We start from the raw sequence: 20964 nt of genomic DNA on the forward strand, positions 1-20964 counted from the left end.
CCTTGCACCCCTCCCCCGCACAGTGCATAGCACCTAGAAACCTGATATTTGCTTTCCCGCTGATTATCATCCTCTTTTCCTCCCTGTGACTCAGTTTCTACTTTGTAGATTAAGCTGGTTGTACCAGAGAAACTGACTGTGACTGCTATTTTAGAATTCCCCATGCGCTGTGTGCCCATCACACAGCCCAGGACTCTTGCCGGCCTTACTTGGGGTTAATGATGTGCTGCCTTCTGGGCCTATCTGCTCAGTGCTTGTCACTTAGCCCATGGGACTGTGAGGATAAGGCCTTGTTTGTAGGCATCATAAAAGTAAAGACATTGTTATACTCTGGGTCTTTTGGATTTTATATTTTTTACTTCTTGTTACGAAGGCTTTTGTAAACAAAATGGTGGAGATTAAAGAATTTCAGCCTTCCATCTCCTTTATTTTAGGTTTAAAGGGTCAGCAATGACAGACTGAGATAAGATATTCTAGAGTCTGAAGCTTCCAGGATCTTGTGGTACAGAACATATCTTGCAGCATAGTGATAAGTGGCTGAGTCTTAGTTAGCCCATGAACCCAATGGAATGAGGAGGAGGGCAACCAGGTCCTGGGAATCGCTTGGCCCCTTTCTTCCTGACTATGGTGCACTGAGTTGCGTTTCTCAAAAGATCTGTTCATGTTCTCACCCTGAAATCTGTAAGGGTGGCCTTATTTAGAAAGAGCTTTTCACATTTGTAATCAAACTCAGTGAGGCCACTATAGTGTGAGTTCTGATCCATTTGTAATTAAGCTAAGTGAGGTCACTATAGTGAGTTCTGACCCATTTGTAATTAAGCTAAGTGAGGTCACTATAGTGAGTTCTGATCCATTTGTAATTAAGCTAAGTGAGGTCACTATAGTGAGTTCTGATCCATTTGTAATTAAGCTAAGTGAGGTCACTATAGTGAGTTCTGATCCATTTGTAATTAAGCTAAGTGAGGTCACTATAGTGAGTTCTGATCCATTTGTAATTAAGCTAAGTGAGGTCACTATAGTGAGTTCTGATCCATTTGTAATTAAGCTAAGTGAGGTCACTATAGTGAGTTCTGATCCATTTGTAATTAAGCTAAGTGAGGCCACTATAGTGAGTTCCACAAACTACTACCCTTGTAAGAGAAGAGACATAGGCAGATAGTTACATGACAGAGCTGTATGACGACAGGCAGAGGTAGAAGGAAGGGTCTACCAGTCAAGTAATACCTAGGTGGGTAACACCAGAAAATAAAAGAAAGGTCTGGAACACATTCTCAAAATCCTCAAAGGGATGTTGGCCTTGCTATTGTCTTGATTTTGGACTTTGGGTATCTAGAACTGTGAGAGGCTACATTTCTCTTGGTTTTTTTCCCTGACCAGTGTGGGGAAGTCTGCCAAAACAGCTTCAAGACACACAGACCTTTCCCTAATTCCCCAGGCTCCACTGCTGTGATGTGTTGTTGCTCCCAGTCATTTGACTAAGGACAAATTCATGCTTTATGGGCAGCATCACGTCTTATCTCTTCATGTGGAGCCAGTAGTGTTGATAGGGAATCTGTCTTGTCTAGACTTCCTTAGTCTTATGACTCAAGCTGTGCTGCTTGCCTTTTGCTATGGAAACAGAGGCTTAAGGGATCTTTGGAAACAAGCTACTTCTTGTTGGCTCTTGCCCTGGAAAACTGTCCTCTGGTGCTAACAAATCTAAAAGGACACTGTGTGCACCAGATAAATAAAAATACCATGAGGTGGGCCTGAGAGATGGTTCAGTGGTTGGGAGAACTTGTTGCTTCTCCAGAGAACCAGACTGAAGTTCCCAACTGCCTGTTACCTACAGCTCCAGGGGATCTGATGACTTCTTCTGGCCCCCACAGACATTGCACATACATGCACATACACATATCCACATCAATAGAAATAAACCTTAAAGAAAATAAAAGAAATATCATGAAGATAAGCTGAGGACAATGTGCAGAGTGCTGTGGAGGGGACTCATAGTGTTGTGACCATGGTGTTCAATTCTAAGGCTTAACCACAGAACTTGGGGCTCTTGTGGGCTCAAAGATAGTGCCACAGAACATGGATGTCTACACCCAGGAATTCAGAGGGATCTGGAGACGGTAGGAGAGAGGCACTAAGAGTTAGTAAATATGAAATGGGCTTTGTTTTTGAGGCTTTAGGCCAAAGAGGAAGTCAATGATGAGAACACAGGTACGTTAGTGATGAGGATGTAAAATGCGCAGATGCTAGAGAAAAAGTCTGATGGGGCCTTCAAAAGTTAAACACGAGCTGATGAACTGGCTCAGTTGGTAAAGATCTTGCCTTGCAAGAATGGGGACCTGAGTTTGCTCTCCATAATCCTTGTTTTAAAAAAATCTGGGTGCTTATAATCCTAGTAGTAAGAAAGTAGAGACGGGAGGGTCCCTGGGGTTTGTTGGCCCGCCAGACTAGCCTAATTGGTGAGTTCTAGGCCAATGAAAGACCCCGCCTCAGAAAACAGGATGAGCAGTACCTGAGGAATGATACTGGAGATTCTCCTTTGGTCTCCACCTTACACACATACATGCATGTACGCACACTTGCGGCCACTCACACCCTTACACACATGCACACACTTGTGCACATGTATACACACATTAAAAATTACCATGACATTCCCCCAATCTTGTGGCTGGGTATATTAATTCCCAAAGAAAAACAGGATCTCAAAGAGCAATTTGTGCACCCATGTTCACAGTAGTATTCACAATGCTTAAAAGACAGAAGTAGTCCAAGCATTTGTGATTGTGTGGATAAACATAGAATACCTGTGCAAGTGATAAAATATTATCCAGCTTTAAAAGGAACAGACGACTGATACCTGCAACAGCATGGATGACCTTTCAGGCCATGATGCTCAGTGAAATGTGCGAGTCACAAAAGGACAACTACTTCTCTCATCTTACTTCTAGAAGAGGCCTTGTATGAGAATTCTGCAGCTAGATTTGCCGACAGACAATGGAAGAGAAGACTGGGGTGGAGGAGTGGAAAATTGGAGGGACATGGCATGGAGTTTAAGTTTGGAAAGGTGAGAAAGTTCTGAATCCTCCCATTGACCCATCCAAGGACACTGACCTGGATAGTCATAGCAGACTTTACCTGGTTAAATCAGTCAGTGGGAGGCATCACAGGTGGGGCACCTTTTGCCCACAGAGCCAGTGTTCCTTCTTGTCATAGAACTCAGCAGGGCAGCAGTCCACAAGAGAGGCCTTGCCTGTGGCTTCTCCCACCTTGGCTCAGAGGCATACAGGTACCTTTGTTTGGTTCCACATGGGAAGTTGACAAATAATAAATCACACATGTGACCCAGACCAAGATTGTAGGAGTCTTTCATTTTCTTTTATACACAGAAATTTTGGTCTATTCTTTAAATTAAGAATTTCAACTACAGACTTTAATTTATTATACATCTGTGGTCTTTCTCATTAAGATATTTTGTTCATTTTTTTATAACAGGCAGATAAAAATGTAAAACATATTTATGAACTGAACACAGTTGACCAAGCCATTCCATATAGTATAATGCTTTATAAAGAGAAGCTTCCAGTGAGACAGGTCTCTTCGGCCAGAAGACTGTACAAGACCCAGAACAGATGAACCCCACAGCTCAGCACAAAGGCAGCCTGGGAATCACACAGTCGACACTGACATCAGGCAACTTTAGACAGCAGCATTGAGGGTTGGCTTTTTAACATATAGTGGTCATTTGCTCTATCTGTGTGTCTATAACGGAGGATGACAAGAAGCTCATGAGCATAGCTGGGCACAGCTGACCCACTTCAACCGCAATACTCCACATTTCAATTTCTTATTGAAGAACACAAAGACCCTCAGCAAGCCAAGTTGCCTTTTTGTTGTGGCGGTTTAAACGAGGACATCAGGGAACAATTTACAAATGGGAAACATTCTCAATATGCCCTTTATAAAAAAAGGGATGGCTTTAAGTGATCTGTAGCTGGCATTTTAAAGTGGAGTTTCTCTTGTAACCGAAATTCTTTTGCCCGAGATGTGACTACTCCTGCTCAGGGGTGACATGTCATTGCTGTGATCAGTGAGGACAAAGCACATTTTCATTTGACTTTGTGTGGATGCCCAGAAGCTGGGACAAACTTTCTGTGGGATGGTGTGGGATGGGAGTGGAGCAAATGCAGCTCCTGAGGGTGCCTGTCCTTACCCTCCATCTCTAAGCTTACATCTGTCTCCTGGCAGAAAACCTTAGGCCCAAGTGACAGGCATGTGTGGGAGTGGAGTGAGATTCTAGACATCTTCCTGAAAAGTTCAGGAAGCCATGAGTTCAGAAGGTGAAGGAACCTCAAGGGCAGGATGCTGCCCATTTCACTGGTGTCATTGTGGGTGTCCGGATTCAGGGTCAAAGAGCACAAGGGAGGGGCAGGTTACCACTAGGAAGAGACTCATCAGCGTGGGTTTCCCTGCAGGGCAGCAGGCATTAGACCTCTCTCCTCTGCCTTCTTCCCTCGGGCTAGTGCTCTTTCTAGGAAAACAGGCTTGGCACAGTGGGGGACTACAGTGATGGAGCAGGCTCCTGGAGCCCAGACTTTGCATTCCTAGCCTTGCCTGCCTAGGTGGGACCAAGCCCTGCGAACCCTGTGCTCAGCCCCCATAGGCCCAGCAGAAAAAAACAATGGCAACAGTGATGAAGGCCATTTTTCCAAGAAGCTCTTTTTCTATAGTGTTGCCCTCTGGGTTGTATTTGCCCCATGGGCAAGAAGACCGGGGTCGGAAGCATGCTTTGGTGGGGAGCACGCCCATGCCCTGGCAGAAGTGGTCCAGTGGGTACTCCCTGCCATTTGCCAAAGCACAAAATGCAAATCAAGAGGAATGACAGAGATGAACCTGGACTGTCCTCGCAGTTGGCATCTTGATTTTGATGACCCTTCTTCCTCAGGTGGCCTCCGTAGAGGTTAGACCTGGCATCTGTCTCTGCTCTATCACCCTATTTCGAGGGTTCTTCATACTTTCAAAGTTGGACAAGAAAGTCACCAGTAAAAATGAAGGTGTTGGACATGAAGTGGAAGGAAGCCAAAACCAAAACTTGCTTTGCTTTGTACTGGAGGGGACCACTGTCATCAATACTTTGGTATTTTTCTTTTTAAAAAATGCCATTGAAAAGTCTTTTTCCTCTACAAGCAGAGGTCTCAAAGTGCAAAGGTTCTAAGTGCAAGACCTCTAGGTCTTGCACAACGCTCCCCAGACTGCCTCCTCTGGAATCTCGGCAGGGTCAGGCATGGAGATCCTCAGGTCAGGGGCTCGGGGAGGGAAGTACAGTACCGAGAGGATGTTCTTGCAGTCTCATTCCCTGAAAAGAGCCTTGCTACATCCAAAAAAATGAAACTTCAAAAGGAAAAGGCCTGGTGAGAGGAATGGAAATATCATGCCGATAAGTAGTTCCTTATTCTTTAAATATGCATTTGCCATATATATGTATATGCATACAGACACACATACGTATAGACACACACACACATGCGGTCTGCAGATGGGTCTAGTGTGCTTTGCAGTAGAAGGTACCTTTGCAGGTGGCTCCCTCCGGTGGCCTGTGTGCACAACGACCTCCTTGGTTTTGGTATACTTTTTTTTTTTTTTTAATATGGGTGCAGCAAAGCTTCAAACAAGCTCAGCTAGCCCCTACCACGCTGCACAGCCCAAATGGTGAAAACATGGCGGAACTAGTGTTCGTTAAAAAAGAAGCATCAGTAGAAAAAAAGGTGGAAAGCGCATCTTGTCTTATGCTCTCCTTTTTTTTTCTTCACATTGGATGAAGAACTTCCTCTCCTCCTTTTTCTTTCTTCCTCCACCTCCTGGATGTCTGGTGAGAAGCCTAGTGGGTTGTGCCCTTATTGAATGCAATTGGTTTCTTGCAAATACCACATAAGAAAAGTCTTTAGCCTCTTTAGCAGGTTTTCTCTTTTTGGCAGGTGCACGACTCCCCTCTCTGTGTGTACATGCACATGTGTGTCCATGTGTGACTGCGTGTATGTGTGTATGTGTGTGCATGTGTGTGTGTGTGTATACATGTGTGATAAGAGAAGTTCCAGTTAGAGGGACGTCTCCATGCTGTGGAGTGGGCTCCCAGGCCTGGAAGAGAATGCTGAAGAGGTAGCTGACTTGGTGGCATGCATGGTCAGGTAGATGCCGCTGTCTATGGCGTTGTTGTTCTGGTTAGGGGGTGAGGGAGGCGGGGCCCTCAGACGCTCTTCATTCTCATCCACATCTGTGTCATCGATGAGCGGGATGTTGTGGGTGTAGTCATTGATCAGAAACTCGGGCGTTGCCATGAAGTTATGAATGCAGCTCTTGGATTCCGGTTTCTCAAGGCCTTCATAAAGTGAGCTACGGAATGCTTTCACCACCCGGATCTGAAGTCGAGGGGGAGGGGCAGAACCCACATGGGAGATGGAAAGGGCAGGGAAGGGCAGAGAAGGGAGGGGGGAAGGAGAAGGGAGGGAGAGGAAAGGAGAGGAGACAGTCAATGGGTAGCTGGTGCTGGAAATTTGTGCCCACATCAGAGGCTGGCACATTGCATGATGAATGTTCACACACTGGGGGACTTGTAGGGAATGGGGTGGCTTTGCTGGACTGTGGCAAAGGTTTACAGGTCTGGGCCTTGGTGTTGAAAACATTCTGATATGGGTAGATATCCTGGAACAATAGGCTAATGCTTGCTACCTTCCTGGTCCTTGCCCTGGGAACAGGAATGGCTTAGGTGGCACCTGAGGTCTTTGCTCAATTTGAACTCCAATTTGGTAGAAGACAAATATACTGAGATTCTCCAAAGAGTGTGCTAGTGGCCACTTCTGCACATTCATCTTAGTCCTTCCTAAGAGGCACACCATACACTTGAACTCCCATTTTTGAAAACTTCTCAAGCCTCCCTGACATTGTTGTTCCTGCCTGGCCCTCTTTCATTTGAGCAGCTGTGCTTCCTCTGCTTCTCCTTTGTTCCAAAGCTCTGGACTGTCCCTGTTTCTCTTCCTCTCTGTTCATATCTCTGTACAGTGCTGGAAGCTATCTAGGGATATGGTAGAGCTCTGGGCCCTAGAGTCCACTGGCCCTAACCTGGAGGCCAGGACTGCAAATTGCTTGAATTTGCACGTACCAAGCCTGCTCCTATCCAGCTGTCTTGGTCTATCAGTTATCCTCTTGGTCATAGTTACATGTGTCTCATTGGGTCTGATTAGATACTTGGTTCCCTCAGCAGCCTTTTGCAATCTACCTTTCTGGCCCTTCTTCCCCAAAGCACCTCTCTCCTCTTTCTCCTCACTGAGCTTCTGTTCAGACAGCCCTGTACTTTGCCAATGCTCCTTGTCCACCCCACTCCTGTTTTCAGTTCACATCAGCATTACACTCTGCAAGGAGAACCTCCCCACCACTGTGGCCATGTGCTCTGAGCCAAGCTTGCATCCCCTCCAGTCTCCAGCATCTCTTGCAGGACAATGCGTTAGAACTTGCCTGAGAATCAGCCTCTCCCTTCTCTGGCTTTTCCACGGTCACTCACACACTGACTCCAGTCTCATCTTTTCAAGCCACAAAACAGCTGCCTCTCTGATGTTTCCCTGGTCCCAGATGCTGGGCTCCTTCCTGCTTCTAGAACCAGAGGCCAATGAATAGCCCTCTGCTAGACCTCACACAAGCCAATGCCAGCACTGCCGCCCACATCAGCTAGCCCCATTGCAATGACAAAGCCAGCCCTGCTGGCCTCCAGGTAGTGTAGAGGCCAGTGGAAGGACTGTGGGTTCCCCAAGAGGAGAACTGTGCTCCCCAGCTTCAGTCATTCTCTCCCTGTGTGAGACATTCTACGGCATTTCAAGGAGCTAGGATTTGGTTTTCATGGTTTAGGTAACGTATGTGTAAACTCTGGCCAAAAGGTAAACGAACCCTGGACCTCTTCTGATTTTGTAAATAAAGTTTATTGGCGAGCTGCCATGCCCATTCATCTGCATCCCGTCTGTGGCCGCTTTCACACTACAAGGGCAGGGTTGTGCAGTTGTAACAGAGACCTGGCCTGAAAAGCTAAATATGTTTACTTGTTGGTCCTTTATAGGAACAGTTGACAATGAATCATCTGGGCTACAATGAGTCCCTTTCAGGCCTCCAGTCAGGACTGTAGGCCTGAAAATTCAACTAGGTCAAGTGCAGTGCTCCTAAATCACTTTAAATGAGGCAAACCTCACAGCCTATGGAATGCAAAGAAGTGAGTCAAAGGCTCTAGAAAACTGGGGTTTTCTAAATGCACATCTGAGGTCCTGTTAGGATTTTTTTTTCTGTCAGACTGTGGATGGCTAGCCGTACTTCAGGCCACTATTTTCAGACTGGTTAACATAGAAATTGAAAACCATCACCAATTTTAATGAGGAGAAAATAATTCACCTTTTGTATCTAATGCCAATGTTGCTTCATTAATTAGCTTTTCTAGGGCAAGACTGGAATGTTGGTGCGGCGGACGTCACCTAACTCCAGCTGTCAGCCACACCATTATGTTACAAAAGAGAGAATGAGCTGCACATTGTTGCCCTTGACTCTGGGGGAATCTGTTAAGTCTTCCAGCAATGCCCAGGTGACTGGCCATAACATTCTCCTCAAGTGGACCTCACATGGCCGGGCCAGACACAGGTTCAAACCTATTCATAGGTCTCAACTGCACCTGGCTTAGCTCCAAAGTCTTTCCCTGAAGAGAGAAGCCCTAGCACAAGGCAACCCTCGTATGCTGTCCTTGCCTCTTGCAGCTACTGCTGCTCTGGCTTGTTCCTTTTGCTTCCTCCTCCTGCCAGATCCAGGCACAGAGTGCCCAATGTACCAACACCTGGGAATCACATGCATGCCATGTGTGAATGAGAGATGTGCCTCTTGTTCAGAGGGGCCACCCACTCCACTGTTCTGAGTCATCTTGAGGGCAACATCTGAGAGTGAGTCAGCTTTTTCTCCAGCTCCTTTCTTCCCTGCATTGAAATCTAGAACAAACTGATTTGCTGTTGATCGTATGACTGGGAGTATTCTCAGCCACCTAAAGGCTGCAGGGCACAGGTACCTCCTGGGAGAGTCCAGGCAAAGCAACAACTCCCTGGAGGAGTGGCCTGTTCTGGAAGGCACGGCTTGTGCCAGGTGCCTGAAGGTATCTCCAAGACCTTGGGATTTCTTCTTTCAGACCTGGAAAGTCAGTTTGGAGTTTCTGGCTAACCTGCAGCCAAGGCTGAGCTGAGCCCATGCTATGCCCCAGCTCACAGACTGCCCTGGCCTCATGCCTGGGTTTCTCAGGGCACTATTCCCAAAGATCCTCCACCTCTACTCTTCCCCAGGTCCTTCAACACTCTCAAGGCACATCAGACCACCTAGATGCCATCAATGCTTTGAGTACCACATCTAGCCAGGCCCCGTTTCATACCCCACTCCCACTGCTCCCAGGTGTCTCTGTTAGAGGCCCAGTGGAATCCTCACTCTCCCATCCTCGCCAGGTCCTAGCCCATCTTCTCTAAACACTTCACTGTCAGCTTGTCCAATGGGACCAACCACAAAACATCTCACCAGAGTTCCTCTCCTCCTCTACTATAGCCTCCATGTGCTGCCTGAAGATTGATGACCCTGTTTGTTTGGGGCCTCCATCCTGCCTCTGTGACAGACACACATCTTCTGACTAAGGGTCTGATGACCCTATTGTGGCCTGCAATGTCCCTTGTCTAGACGATATTTCCAGGCTTTCTGGGCACTGAATCAGTCTCTGTCATTTCCCTACCTGACTTCAAGTATTTTTGTAAGTGATGGAACTGGCCTGGGTGCTGACTGGGAGTGGAAATCATTGAACTTTAATTTACAATCCATTTACCTGTAGGATAAAGCATGTTTTGTTTGTTTGAGACAGGGTTTCACCATACAGACCAGGCTGGTTTCAAACTCCAGATCTCCTGTTCAACACTACCCCCTTACCCAGTGCTGCAATGACAGGCACGTACCAACAGCTCCATCTCTACAAGATAATTTTACATAAAAGATGTCTCTAGGAAAGATAAATCCTAGACTATGACTGAGGCTTCTGGGAGAAACAAGGGAATCAAGTTGGTCTGGTAGGGGAATCTCTAATTGCTTCTCAGCACCCGGTTGAGGTGCTGTGCTCACCAGCCCATTGACCATGATTTACTTGTTCCCACCCCACTTCCACACTCCCATTCAGCTGCTGCCCCACTTGTGAAACCCATCATGGCTAGTGTCCCAAGAAGACTTTTGATACTTTTATTCTTTTGCAATGCAGTCCCTAACCAAGTGAAGCACTTGGTGCTCCTTCCACCTCCCCTGAACTCCTTCTTAGCCACTTGTCCCTATGTTCAGGAGCCGCTTCCTTCAGCCTGGGTGCTCCTACCTACCAACAGCTTCCATTTGCTCTCTCAGCTCCAAATGCAGCTGTCTGAGTCCTATCTCATTTCCTTACATGTCTTTAGCCCTTGACAATGCCACCACTCCCTCCCTTCAAGTGACATCCAGAATCTCCCACTTCACATAAAACATCACCACCACTGCCACGACACCAGGTTCAAACTGGATGCTGCAGGGACTTTTATGTAGTCTCCTTGCTACCCTTATGTTACCTCACAGTCTCTCCTTCACGTGGCAGCTAGTCAATTGTTTCCAATGCAAGGGAATTACTAGCTGCATCTCCCAAAGAAGAAGACCTGTAACCCCAACCAAGGGCCTGCCTTAGGCTCTCTCATTTCATCTCTGTTACTACCTTTAGCCCCTGATATGTTCCTCTCACGGGGCATTGTCTGTGTGATCTGCCACAAAGATTCTTCCTCAGTGAACCTCAGGGCTCCCTCCCCACCTTTTCAGTAAGCTCTGCCCTGTTTCCCCAGCACCCAATCAGTAACAATAGTTATTTTCTTGTCTGTTTTCTCTACAGTGGTAGCTAACTACTCCTCCTAAGAGTGGTTAGCTACTTTTTCTGTAGCGTTCAATGGTGGCCCCACTATCCTGTGAATTGCTCATGCTTAGCATACAGTTAGAGGGTATGAAATATCTGGTCCATTCTTGCCTCTGTCTCCTATGGTATAGCATCACCCCTCCAAAGCTCTCTACCCACTTGACTGTAGCCAGCTAGCTGAAGCTATCTAGAACACCTAAGGCTCCCAACCCCAACACCTGCCAACTCCCAAACTCTAGATCCAACATAGTTTCTCCCAGACCCACCACAACTGTCCTTTCTCTCTCCATACCAAATTCAGTGTCTATCCTGGGTAACTGGAACCTAGCAGAGCAGCCCTAATGCTCTGAGTGGTCTGCTCACTTCTCCTAGGAGGCCCATGGCTATCTATATTCACTCCTTTAGCTGATCACCAATTGCTGCCCAGAGGAGACTCACAGTGTCTCCTCTCTATGTGGCCCAGACAGCAGGGCATGAAGAGTAAAGGCTGATAACTTGGCATAAGCCAGGTGGAGATGCTGCAGACCAAGCCCCAGTTCACAAGCTGCAGTAGGAGGGAATTGAGGATGCTCTGAGGGATGGGATCTTCAAGCCCTCTTGGGTTACATATGTTTGTGCCTAGGCCTTCGTGTGTGCATGTGTGTGTGTTTGTTTGTGTGTATATGTCTGTCTCTGTGTGTATGTGTATGTCTGTGCATGTCTCTCTCTGTGTGAATGTGTGTGTCTGTGTTGGGGGTTTCCATGTGGAGGGTAGGCTGTGGGTGTAGGGTGGAGCAAGAGTGTAAAAGCTGGGAACTAAATGAGGGACTTGAGGGAAGGCTCATCCCAGTAAAAAGAATGAAAAAAAAAAACGGAGAAAAAAAAAGCAAAGGTTCCTGAATCATAATGGTGAACGCAACAGTATAAAATGCCTGACACCTTTCCCCCTCTTCTTTCCAATTTTTTGGCCAGAAAGAATTTCAACCTGGCCACTGCTGCCAGAGGCTGTAGGGTCCCCAGGAGGCTTGCCCATGTTTTCTGCTTGGTCTAAGCCGCTAAGGCTCATGGGGTTCACACACTTCTGTCTGACTCATTCCTCACCTTTCATTGCTCTTTACAACCACTGGTACAACACCTCCTTGAGAAAAGGGACCTGTCAGGTGCCCTGGCATTCTGGCCCAGTTTGTGGAAACTGAGGAGAAACTGGCTAGTTTTTAAAGTTCCTTTAACTGTTCTGCACTAACTGCCCAGGATATGAGAACTAGCCTGACTCCTGACAGCAGAAGCCTGGCCCAAACACATGGTCAGGCCACAGAGAACACAGGAGGAAGCCCTACCTATTGCCTTGCCCTTGCAGTAGCCAAGACCAGCTATGGTGTCAGGGTGGAGTATGAGTGGGCAGAGAAGGCGGGGCTAGGGAGGGCTAGAAGAAATTCCACAAGCTCCCAGCTGATGGCCATGTGGCACTCCTCACAGCACCTACCTGCAGGGCCTCAGACCCCAATTTCCTGGGCCAGGCCTATGTCTAGGCTGCATTTTGTTGTGTGCTTTAGTAATTTCCTGGAAGCTTGTTCCCCATGGGGTTTAGCTTGTATTTCCAGAAAGGGTAGGACAGGACCCCAACTAGAGAACTAATTGATACCTTTCCTAGTGTGGAGCTAGTATGTACACTGTCAAACAGCCAAAAAAAATGCCAATAAACTCTCCCAGAAAATGTAAGTGGGGTGATTTGACTCAGCATTGATTAATTTCTTGACAATGATGCAAACTTAAAACTGTTTGCCAGCTCCTTCCTTGTTGGGTGTGTGAGAGTGAAAAGCATGCCTTCCTGGGCTCTGGAAGGTTATGTCAAAGCAAAGCTGCAGGGGCTTACCTGGCTGGGTTTAGTTCCCTTCCCCCAATGGGTGAAAGGTTTCCATGTTGCGAAAACCATTTAAAATGAAGCAACTGCTGTTATCGGTTTCCAAATTCTTCATCAGAACCTGGAAGAAGCCCCTCTGGCGATTTGGTGCTCAAATCTTTGCTGTCCTGCGTCAGAAGGTATCTTATCTCAAACTACTGAGACAGTAAACGTTCGAGTATAGAGGCCCAGTGCTGCTACCCAAAGGGTGGGCTGGAATTGGCTGCTGGTTGGAATGAGAGGGTCCCCAGGGTGAGCTGATGGGGAAAAGAGTTTGGTATTTGGCTGAAGAGGGTGAAAGGTGTGTCTGTGTGTTCCCATGGGAAAGAGACACAAAAGAACTCTTGGGCATTGGAGCCCACAGAGAGGCTTCAGTGATGCCAGGATCCAGGCTTGCATTTACAAAGATCATGCTCCTGTTCCCACTAGAAGGTAGATATTTAGTGCCTTGTTTTTGTTGCTTGCTAGCAAAGCTGGATGACTGCATAAACCCCTCTCCGACTACCCTTTTGAGCTTCTTGATATTCACTAGGAGAATGAAGTTCTGCAGCCTTAGTGTGTGAGTGTGTGGCTGGTGTGAGAAGGGGCATGATGGAAACCCACGACAAACAGGGATTTTACAGCCCCAATGTTTCCTGAGCCATCCCAGACAGGCTGACCAGATAATGGCCCAGATCACAAGACATGAGGTAGCAGCCATGAAGGGGAAGACAATATGCCCTGGACCCAGAGGATTATGAATGAAATGGCTGTGATAGGGATGGCCTTGAGGCCAGGCAAGGGAGGAAAAATAGCTGAGTAGGGTAGACATTGCACAGGCCATTCTGGAGTTAGGAGTGAGGAGCTTATGGCCATCTCAGACTGTACAAGGGGAATGTGGGGATGTAGAGAGACTCTTGTGTCCAGAAGCAGCGGTGGTAAAGACAGAGAGAGAGGGGAAGAGAGAGAGAGAGAGACAGAGACAGAGACAGAGAGACAGAGACAGGCAGACAGAGACAGAGAGAGACAGGGAGAGAGAGAACACACATAGAGTGAGACATTAGAAAAGATGAGAAGAGCATATTGAGCCCAAAGGATTCTGGTCACTTCTCCATCTGGCTACTCTTGAATTGACCCCAGTGCACAGGATGAGTGGCTTTTATCCCTAGAAAGCCTGAGGCTCTTAGTGGGAATACCTTTCAACAGGAAGCTTATCCAGTACCCAAGAGTCACAGGCCTCTGGACTCTGAGGGGTGAAAGGCAATATGGCCTAGAGCAAGTGAAGAAGATGGAAAATTCCTCATATATGGGGCTATGGGATTCTCCTTAGGAAATTCTACAGCTGTGGTCAAAACACCTTGCCCAATGTTGCACGTTGTTCAGGGGGGCTCCATCATGGCCTTCACCCTGCTTTACTTTCAAGCAGATTTGGTCCTCTGAAGAGTTCCAAGGAAAGGGGTAAGGTGAGCTAGTGGCCACTCTGCCAGGCCTGCCTGCTTATGGGGTCCTGAGTAGGGTCCTCTCCTAGTTTGTGAGGGTGCTGGGTATGAAATTTGTGAAAGCCCTCAGAATTCAGAAGTGAGGCAACTATAAATTTGAGCCAGTGGCTTCCAGAAGCAAACCATGTACCATTTGGAGTTGCCAGCTCCCTCCTCAGAAGACCCTGCCACTGAGCTCTCATGTCTGCTCAGGTTCCCCTGGAATGGCTCATGATCAGCAGGAGGGGAGTCTCTCTCCTGCTGTGCTTACTAGGCACTGGTGGGATCCGGAGGCGGGAAGCAGGGAACAGATGACCATGGAAGGAAGAAGGGAAAGAAACAAGGTACTATGAGCCAAGGAAGAAAATAAAGACCATATTTAAGGAGGAAATAGGAGAAATGGGGGCTGAAGAGGCAGTAGGCCTCACCCTAGGTAGTGGAGACAGGTGAGGAGGGGCCTCCGAGGCTGACTGGCTCCAGTGAGGGCTAAGACCAGAGCTGTGGAAGAGGTTTGTCATGGCATACATAGAAGAATCTTGCCAACTGCCCTTCCCCTGAGGCAATAGGTGGATAGGTAGACGGATGCACAGACAGACAGACAGGTGGGTAGGCAGACAGATGGAAAGTGAAGAAAGAAGTCAGTGGGAAGAGAAGGGCTGAGCAGATCTATGAGCGTCCTACCTCCACTCTTCATATTGTGTAGAGGAAGGAAGCTAGTGCTGCCCACCTGGGCATTGGTGTACGAGGTTCTTTTGGGCATGGTCAACATGTGCTGGAAGGCCATGAGCCAGTCTGTCCTTAACTTATTTGGTAGAGAGCCTCCTGTTGGTATCTAAAGTAGCCATGAGATCTTTCTTGGTCCCATTTGGGTATGCCAGGAGCAGTGGCTGCTTTCCGGACCAACAGTGGCATGTGTCAAGCCATATCTGTGGCCTCGGTGGGTGGTCCAGGGGGTGTACAAGCTGGAGGTACATGTGGCCTGTGGTTTGGAGAAGAGATGTATGTGCACACACATCTGTGTTGTTCCTGGGGGGTGCTAATCCTTGCCGTAAAAGACAGAGCAGCCCAAAAGAAGAGCTTAAGGAAGAGGAGGGGCACCTCCCACTGGGGACCTCTCACCAGTTCCTAAAAAAAAAAATAAATAAATAAAAAGAAAAGAACAGAAAGAAACCAAGCAGAAAGGAACCCGAAGAGTCTGTGATGGGAAAAAAGTGAGGTAGTTAAGGCCTTCCGTCTGGTGGGAGCTGCAGGGGACTCACTGGAAGGAAAGGAAAGACTTAGCATCAAACCGTCCCAGCAGGAGCCCTGGACTCATACTCGAAGGTTTACTGTTCACTTTTTGGAATCTCCCGACTTTGTTACCAAAAGTAGGCAACCTCCGAGGAGTGACCCTGCCTCCATGTGGTTGCCTGCATTCTCTCCTGTTGGGGCACTGTAGGGTGACAGGTTCAGCAGTTTAGTGGCCTCTTCCTTGTCTTTATAAAAAGATGTGAGCAATTACGGAAGCTTCTATCTACTCAGGTCAACCCAGGGTTCTCTTCAAAATGTGAATTGCATGGTGGGAACTTGTCATTGAAATGCCCTGGCTTCTCTGAGGAAGGAGTAGAGAGGATTGCACAAGATTGGATTCAGATCCTTCAGTACTGAGGCCTGTTTGGAAAGAGCAAGATGCCTGGGAACACACAAAACAGCACCTGTCTGGCCTCTGAGCACCTGTTATCAGGGCTCCTCTAACAGATCCTGACTCAGGGCAGGGCCTTCAGGGCAAGCACGAATTGCTCAACAGAGGCACTCTTGGTCACCACTGAGCCACCTGGGGACTGGAGACAGGGGCATCCTTTGGAAGCCACCTCAAGGAGAATGCTGGGAATTGTTACTTTCTTCTCCAGATAGGCTGGATTCTTCTGCTGCAAATGATACCATACTGTGGGCTTTTACCTTCCACAGAAGGGTAGCCATGGGCCACATGCTTTCCTGACACTCACCCCAGAACATGGAGCAAGTCCCCAGCCTGACACCAGAAACCACTGAAAGAAGCCTGAGTTCATGAAGAACCATGGGTACATGCAGACAAATCCAAGAAAAGAAAACCAATGGTAGCAGGGGTACTAAATGCAAACCAAAACCCAAACAAAGCAAAGGACGAAAGGCCCAGCAGTGCTGTGGGGTCATTTCATAAAGAGAATATGGCTTTGGAGAGACACCGTCTGGCAGGAAGGACTGGACAGGGCAGTAAAGAAGGAACAGAAAAGCCACGGTGAGCAGAAATGCAAGACTGGAAAAGAGAAGGAAGAGTCAGGGACGCTTTATCTTCCCCCAGGTGCCATTTATGAGAGAAAAGGGAAGTCAAGACTCACTGCCAGCAGCGCTGGTGGGCTTGGCGGCAGAGAGAGTTACGTGAGTAGGGGTAGAAAGATTGGTTACGTCATGGAGCTGGCTGAGGACTGAAGACCGCCGGCGCACAGCACCCTGAAATGACCCGCTTCTCTTGAAGGTACTCACTACCTCCATCTGTGGGAGAGAAAATGAGATAAAAGTTGGCTTGCATGGAGGTCCAGGCTACCACACAGGGTGGGGCTGGGTGAGGGCAGGGGCCACACTGGGGACATATGGGGCCAGCAAAGCCTCAGCTAGGTCAGCCCCATTCCTGGAAGCTGACAATGCTTTTGACAAAGCCATGACTGAGAGAGGGTTTGCTGGGCAAATGGTTAGTGGTCAGGAGTGTGGGAGGGAAAGGTCACCAGTGGAAGCACACTGCAAACATTTTGTAGGTAGTCACTTGCGTTCACGATACGCTCATCGAGAGCCACTTGTCAGTAAGTACCTGTGTCTGGCAACACTTCCTTATCCTACTTCGGTAGTTCTCAACACTTTTTTCCGCCCCAACACACCTGAGGGATATGACATGCTCTTATTAGAAGGTGGAAGCATTCTCCAGCAGTTTGCGGGCTGGAGGCTCTTCCCTGAATCCCTGGGAAATCACTGCCCTTGTTCATGGTCCTCTTAGCAGAGGGTCTCTTGTTCTGTCCTGCCCCACTGTCGGGGAGGGGTTGATAATCACCCGGATTTCAGCAGAATATAGATTTAGGTAGAAGAGGGGCTTCCAAGATCAGAGGCTTTGTCTTGTCAGAACTTTCCCTATAGCCCCCATGCATGGAGGCTGGGGGACAACCCTTTTCGCTTTCTAGAAGATGGAGGGGAAGTACTGAAGTGGAAGATGAGATCCGTAGGAGAGCCCTGTGAATAAATCTTGCTATAAGCCTCCTGACTCATTGTCTTTGGATTTTCTGACTCTGTCTCTGACTATGATGCTGTGACAACTACAGGAAGTAGGGTCTGAAGGAACTGTAGCTGAGCCACCATATCCAGTTGTGACACTGGGAGACCACATGTCTAGACTCAGGGAGACCAGAGGCAAGGCACACTTGAAGCCTCCTCCCGGAGAACGGCCTCAGTGCGGAGAGAAGTTTTGATGGTGGATCTAACTTCTGGAAAGTATCATGCAGTTCATTGAATAAAACAAGCAGACAAGCCAACATACATTTCTGGAGTCCAAAGACCCTTTACTGTCTGGCACCCCAAGCCCTGCAGTGGGAACTCCCTGGCCTCCAGTCTCCTCTGGCTTTCTGACAGAGCTTCTCCAAAAGAAGCAGCTTCACTGTTGACACCTTTCTCCAAACAAAATGCCTTTCAACCTCAGCCTCACTGAAGAAAGACTTGCCATCCTTCCATTTAACCTGCCCAGGGCTGCTTTTCACCCAGTATGACCCACTTCCTCACTCCTTTCCTCGAGAGAAGGCAGGCTTTGAGGCCATGAGTGCATCTGTGAGGAATATGTTGTACACGTGGTTGGGTATTTCATGTAAGGAAGATGTTTGAATGTGGTGTTGATGCAGACTCTGGGGTGTGGCACTGCTTCTTTGGATCCCATGGTTTCTAGGCGATGGAAAAGACAAGGGATGGGAAAACTGCCTTTGCTGCCTCAGTTTGCCATCAGTCTCCATGCTGTTTTATGTGTTTTCCCCGCAGGATAACCGTATCTATGAAAGCATCACCATCACCACCCTCCCCCTACCAGAGGCCCCAGCACTGCCCAGGAACAAGGGCTCAGCCATTGGTAAAGAATTTCATCAATTCGTAATGGAATGCAAAAAAGACAAACCACATCATGAACATCCAAAAAGCTACATGTTCCAGGTTTGAGGCACTCTCTTTTATTGTGGAGCAGCATCCTAGCATCTGGTGCATGGATACATTAGTATAGAACACGTGAGAGAGCGGGCATCAAGTTACTTTGCAACAGAAAATGGTGTGCAGGCCTCCGAAATCCGGGGAGCAATTTTGTGGTCCACAAGATCCAGAAATCTGGGGCCAGTTGCCTAGGAAACACATACAACCTGAAAAGCCTTCCACAGGCTTTAGTTATTTTTTTTAAAGCGGGTTTTCCAAATCAAATAGAACAAGTTGAGCTAAAGTGACTGGTTCAGTATTCTTGAGAGTCATGGTGAATCTGAAATGATAAAACCCCACTTGGAGAAGCCATGGGAGTTGAGATCCCATGGGGGAATCAGTGTGGCTTTACTGAGGGCCAAGAAGTGTGTTTGAGGAACTGGTACTAGCTTTGACTCTCATTGGCTGATTTTGTACCACTCCCTTTTTCCCTGGGGTCCCATCTCCTTGCTTGCAAAGCATCTACATGGGTATGGAACAGTTAGAATGACACAGAACACCAAGACTGCAAATGGTGGGACCCACTTCTAGTTGGGCAGCAGTGGCAGGTCCAGAAGTTTATAGACACACAAAGATACAACATACATTGGTGACCAGGCTACCATTGACACTCTAGGTTGGGGTAGGGTTGCTTAAGCAGATAGAAATGCTAACTCTATCTGGAATTACATGACAGAAATAAAAGAGGCTGATGTAGAGCTGGGTCACTGCTGTACTCTATTTCTGTGCTTCGCATCAGAACTGGAGCATGGCAGATAAGATCTGCCCTGAATCAGAAAAGGATGGGTTACTGGGGGTGGTCACAGTCACAGTCTCCTGGAAGGCACAGTTAGGTGACCACATGCACATTGCGAAGATATGAGGACTGTTTTCTGACATTTGCTATACATTCATGCTAGTGAGTAAACATTTATTACAGGAAACAAGTCAAAGATACTTATGCTGCAGCCATGCTTGTCCTGGGCACTGTGTTGAAAGCACAGTCTTACCCCATAGGGAGAGGAGGCTTGGGCTAGGGATCTAATGGCGGTTCCCGTTTTCCCAGGATCCATCTGAATCATAGCTAGGGTAACATGGCTCAGATATGAACCCAGTATATTTCTACCCGGACACACTGGAGTAGGTTCTTGGGATGCTTAGTCCTTGAGGAATGCCTTCAACTTGAACTTCTTTGGTACCACCTCACCCAGTCTTAAAGGATCCTGCTCTCTAAGTAGTTCCCGCATGGAATTCTGGTATTCTCAGATTCAGTGTGCTGGCCTCAGTTGCACAGATGGCCCATAGCAGTAGGGGGGTAGTATGTGAGAAGAAGGCATAGACTTGGCAACCTTTAAGTAGGCTTTTATAGCATGGAAAAAGAGCCCTGAGGGTGCACGGCAGCAAGCAGGGAGGCACAGCAGTATGGGTGGTCAGGGTGCACATCTGGAAAAGCAGCACAGAGTCATTGGGATATGTAGGGAGGAGTGTGGTAATGCCAAGAAGCTAGAGCTCGAAGACTACAGTCAGAAGCTGAAACTTCATCCTGGGGATAATGGAGATAAGCTCTATAGGCCCCATGGTGGTGTCAGAAGGGCAGGCATAAACAAAGACAGATGGAAGGCAAGGAATGACCCTGGTGCCTTGCCAGTGACAGCTATACCCACAGAACCTAGAAGGGATAAGAGGGGGCACTCTCAGGATAGACACCCACTAGATCACTAGGGGTCGTGCTGGAGTAGCTGTGTGTACCTTAGAGTCCAGAGGATAGCCTGTTCTGGGTCACGTGTGTCAGGGCAGCTGAAAGAATACATGGGGAGGAGTGTGGAATCAAGTCCTGTCCCAGTGCGTGAGTTGTCAGACAGACTCAAGGAGAATCTACCCAGCTGATTCTGCCTTAGCTGATAAGTTCCCAGAGAGGAAAGGTGATTGTGCCTACAGCCGAGGTAGTAAGACTGGCATCAGAGAGATGGTAGCCAAGGCCTTGGATGGAAACAGGGCAATGAGTAACAGTGCCACGGTAATTTAGAGGATACCAGCTAGGCCATGGGGAATCGCCTCCAGGTCAGTCCCGGAGGCTGCAGTGTGGGGAGGCCTGCTGGCCTGGTACAATGTTTGGCCTCAGCTAGTTCCCTAGCAGGCTCTCCCAGGGCTTTTCAGCATTAGAGAGCAGGGTTGGAGTGGAAGGTGGAGATACCAGGAATATAAAGACAGAGGAGATGGAAATTCAGAAGGAACAGCAAGCTGTCAGGATGAGCAGGGCCAGCAACACTTCCAGAGGGCAACTGGGAAGCATGGAGTGGAAGAAGGCCTTGCAGACAGCAGTGAGAGCCAAAGTGGGAGTGGTGGGCAGTGCAATCATGACAGAGTGTGAGGGGAAGATGAAAATAGGCAGCAAGTATGGAACCTTCTAGTAAGAATTGGGGGTAGAGAGCAGGGTAGCCTGGTGCGTGAGATTTTTT

General features: G+C 48.0%; 1 protein-coding gene across 11 annotated transcripts in view; it reads right to left on the bottom strand.

The window, feature by feature from the left end:
- Window positions 1-3346: 3346 nt before the first annotated feature.
- Atp2b3 (ATPase plasma membrane Ca2+ transporting 3) overlaps window positions 3347-20964 on the bottom strand; it is a 71946-nt gene continuing 54328 nt past the window's right edge. For 4 of the 11 annotated variants that reach the window (XM_085684782.2, XM_085684779.2, XM_085684780.2 and 1 more), the window contains 2 exons: window positions 16721-16807; window positions 3347-6410 (listed from right to left, as the gene is read on the bottom strand). In XM_085684782.2, coding sequence (XP_085540908.1) covers window positions 6090-6410; window positions 16721-16807 — 408 coding nt within the window. In that variant the 3' untranslated portion in view covers window positions 3347-6089. Of the gene's footprint in view, window positions 6411-16642; window positions 16808-17120; window positions 17188-18528; window positions 18676-20964 lie in introns of those variants that run through there. The other 7 variants (XM_048457540.3, XM_048457539.3, XM_048457538.3 and 4 more) reach the window with 5 other exon arrangements.

Source organism: Myodes glareolus, chromosome X, assembly GCF_982192425.1.
Source record: "Myodes glareolus chromosome X, mMyoGla1.1, whole genome shotgun sequence".
Taxonomy (NCBI): domain Eukaryota; kingdom Metazoa; phylum Chordata; class Mammalia; order Rodentia; family Cricetidae; genus Myodes; species Myodes glareolus.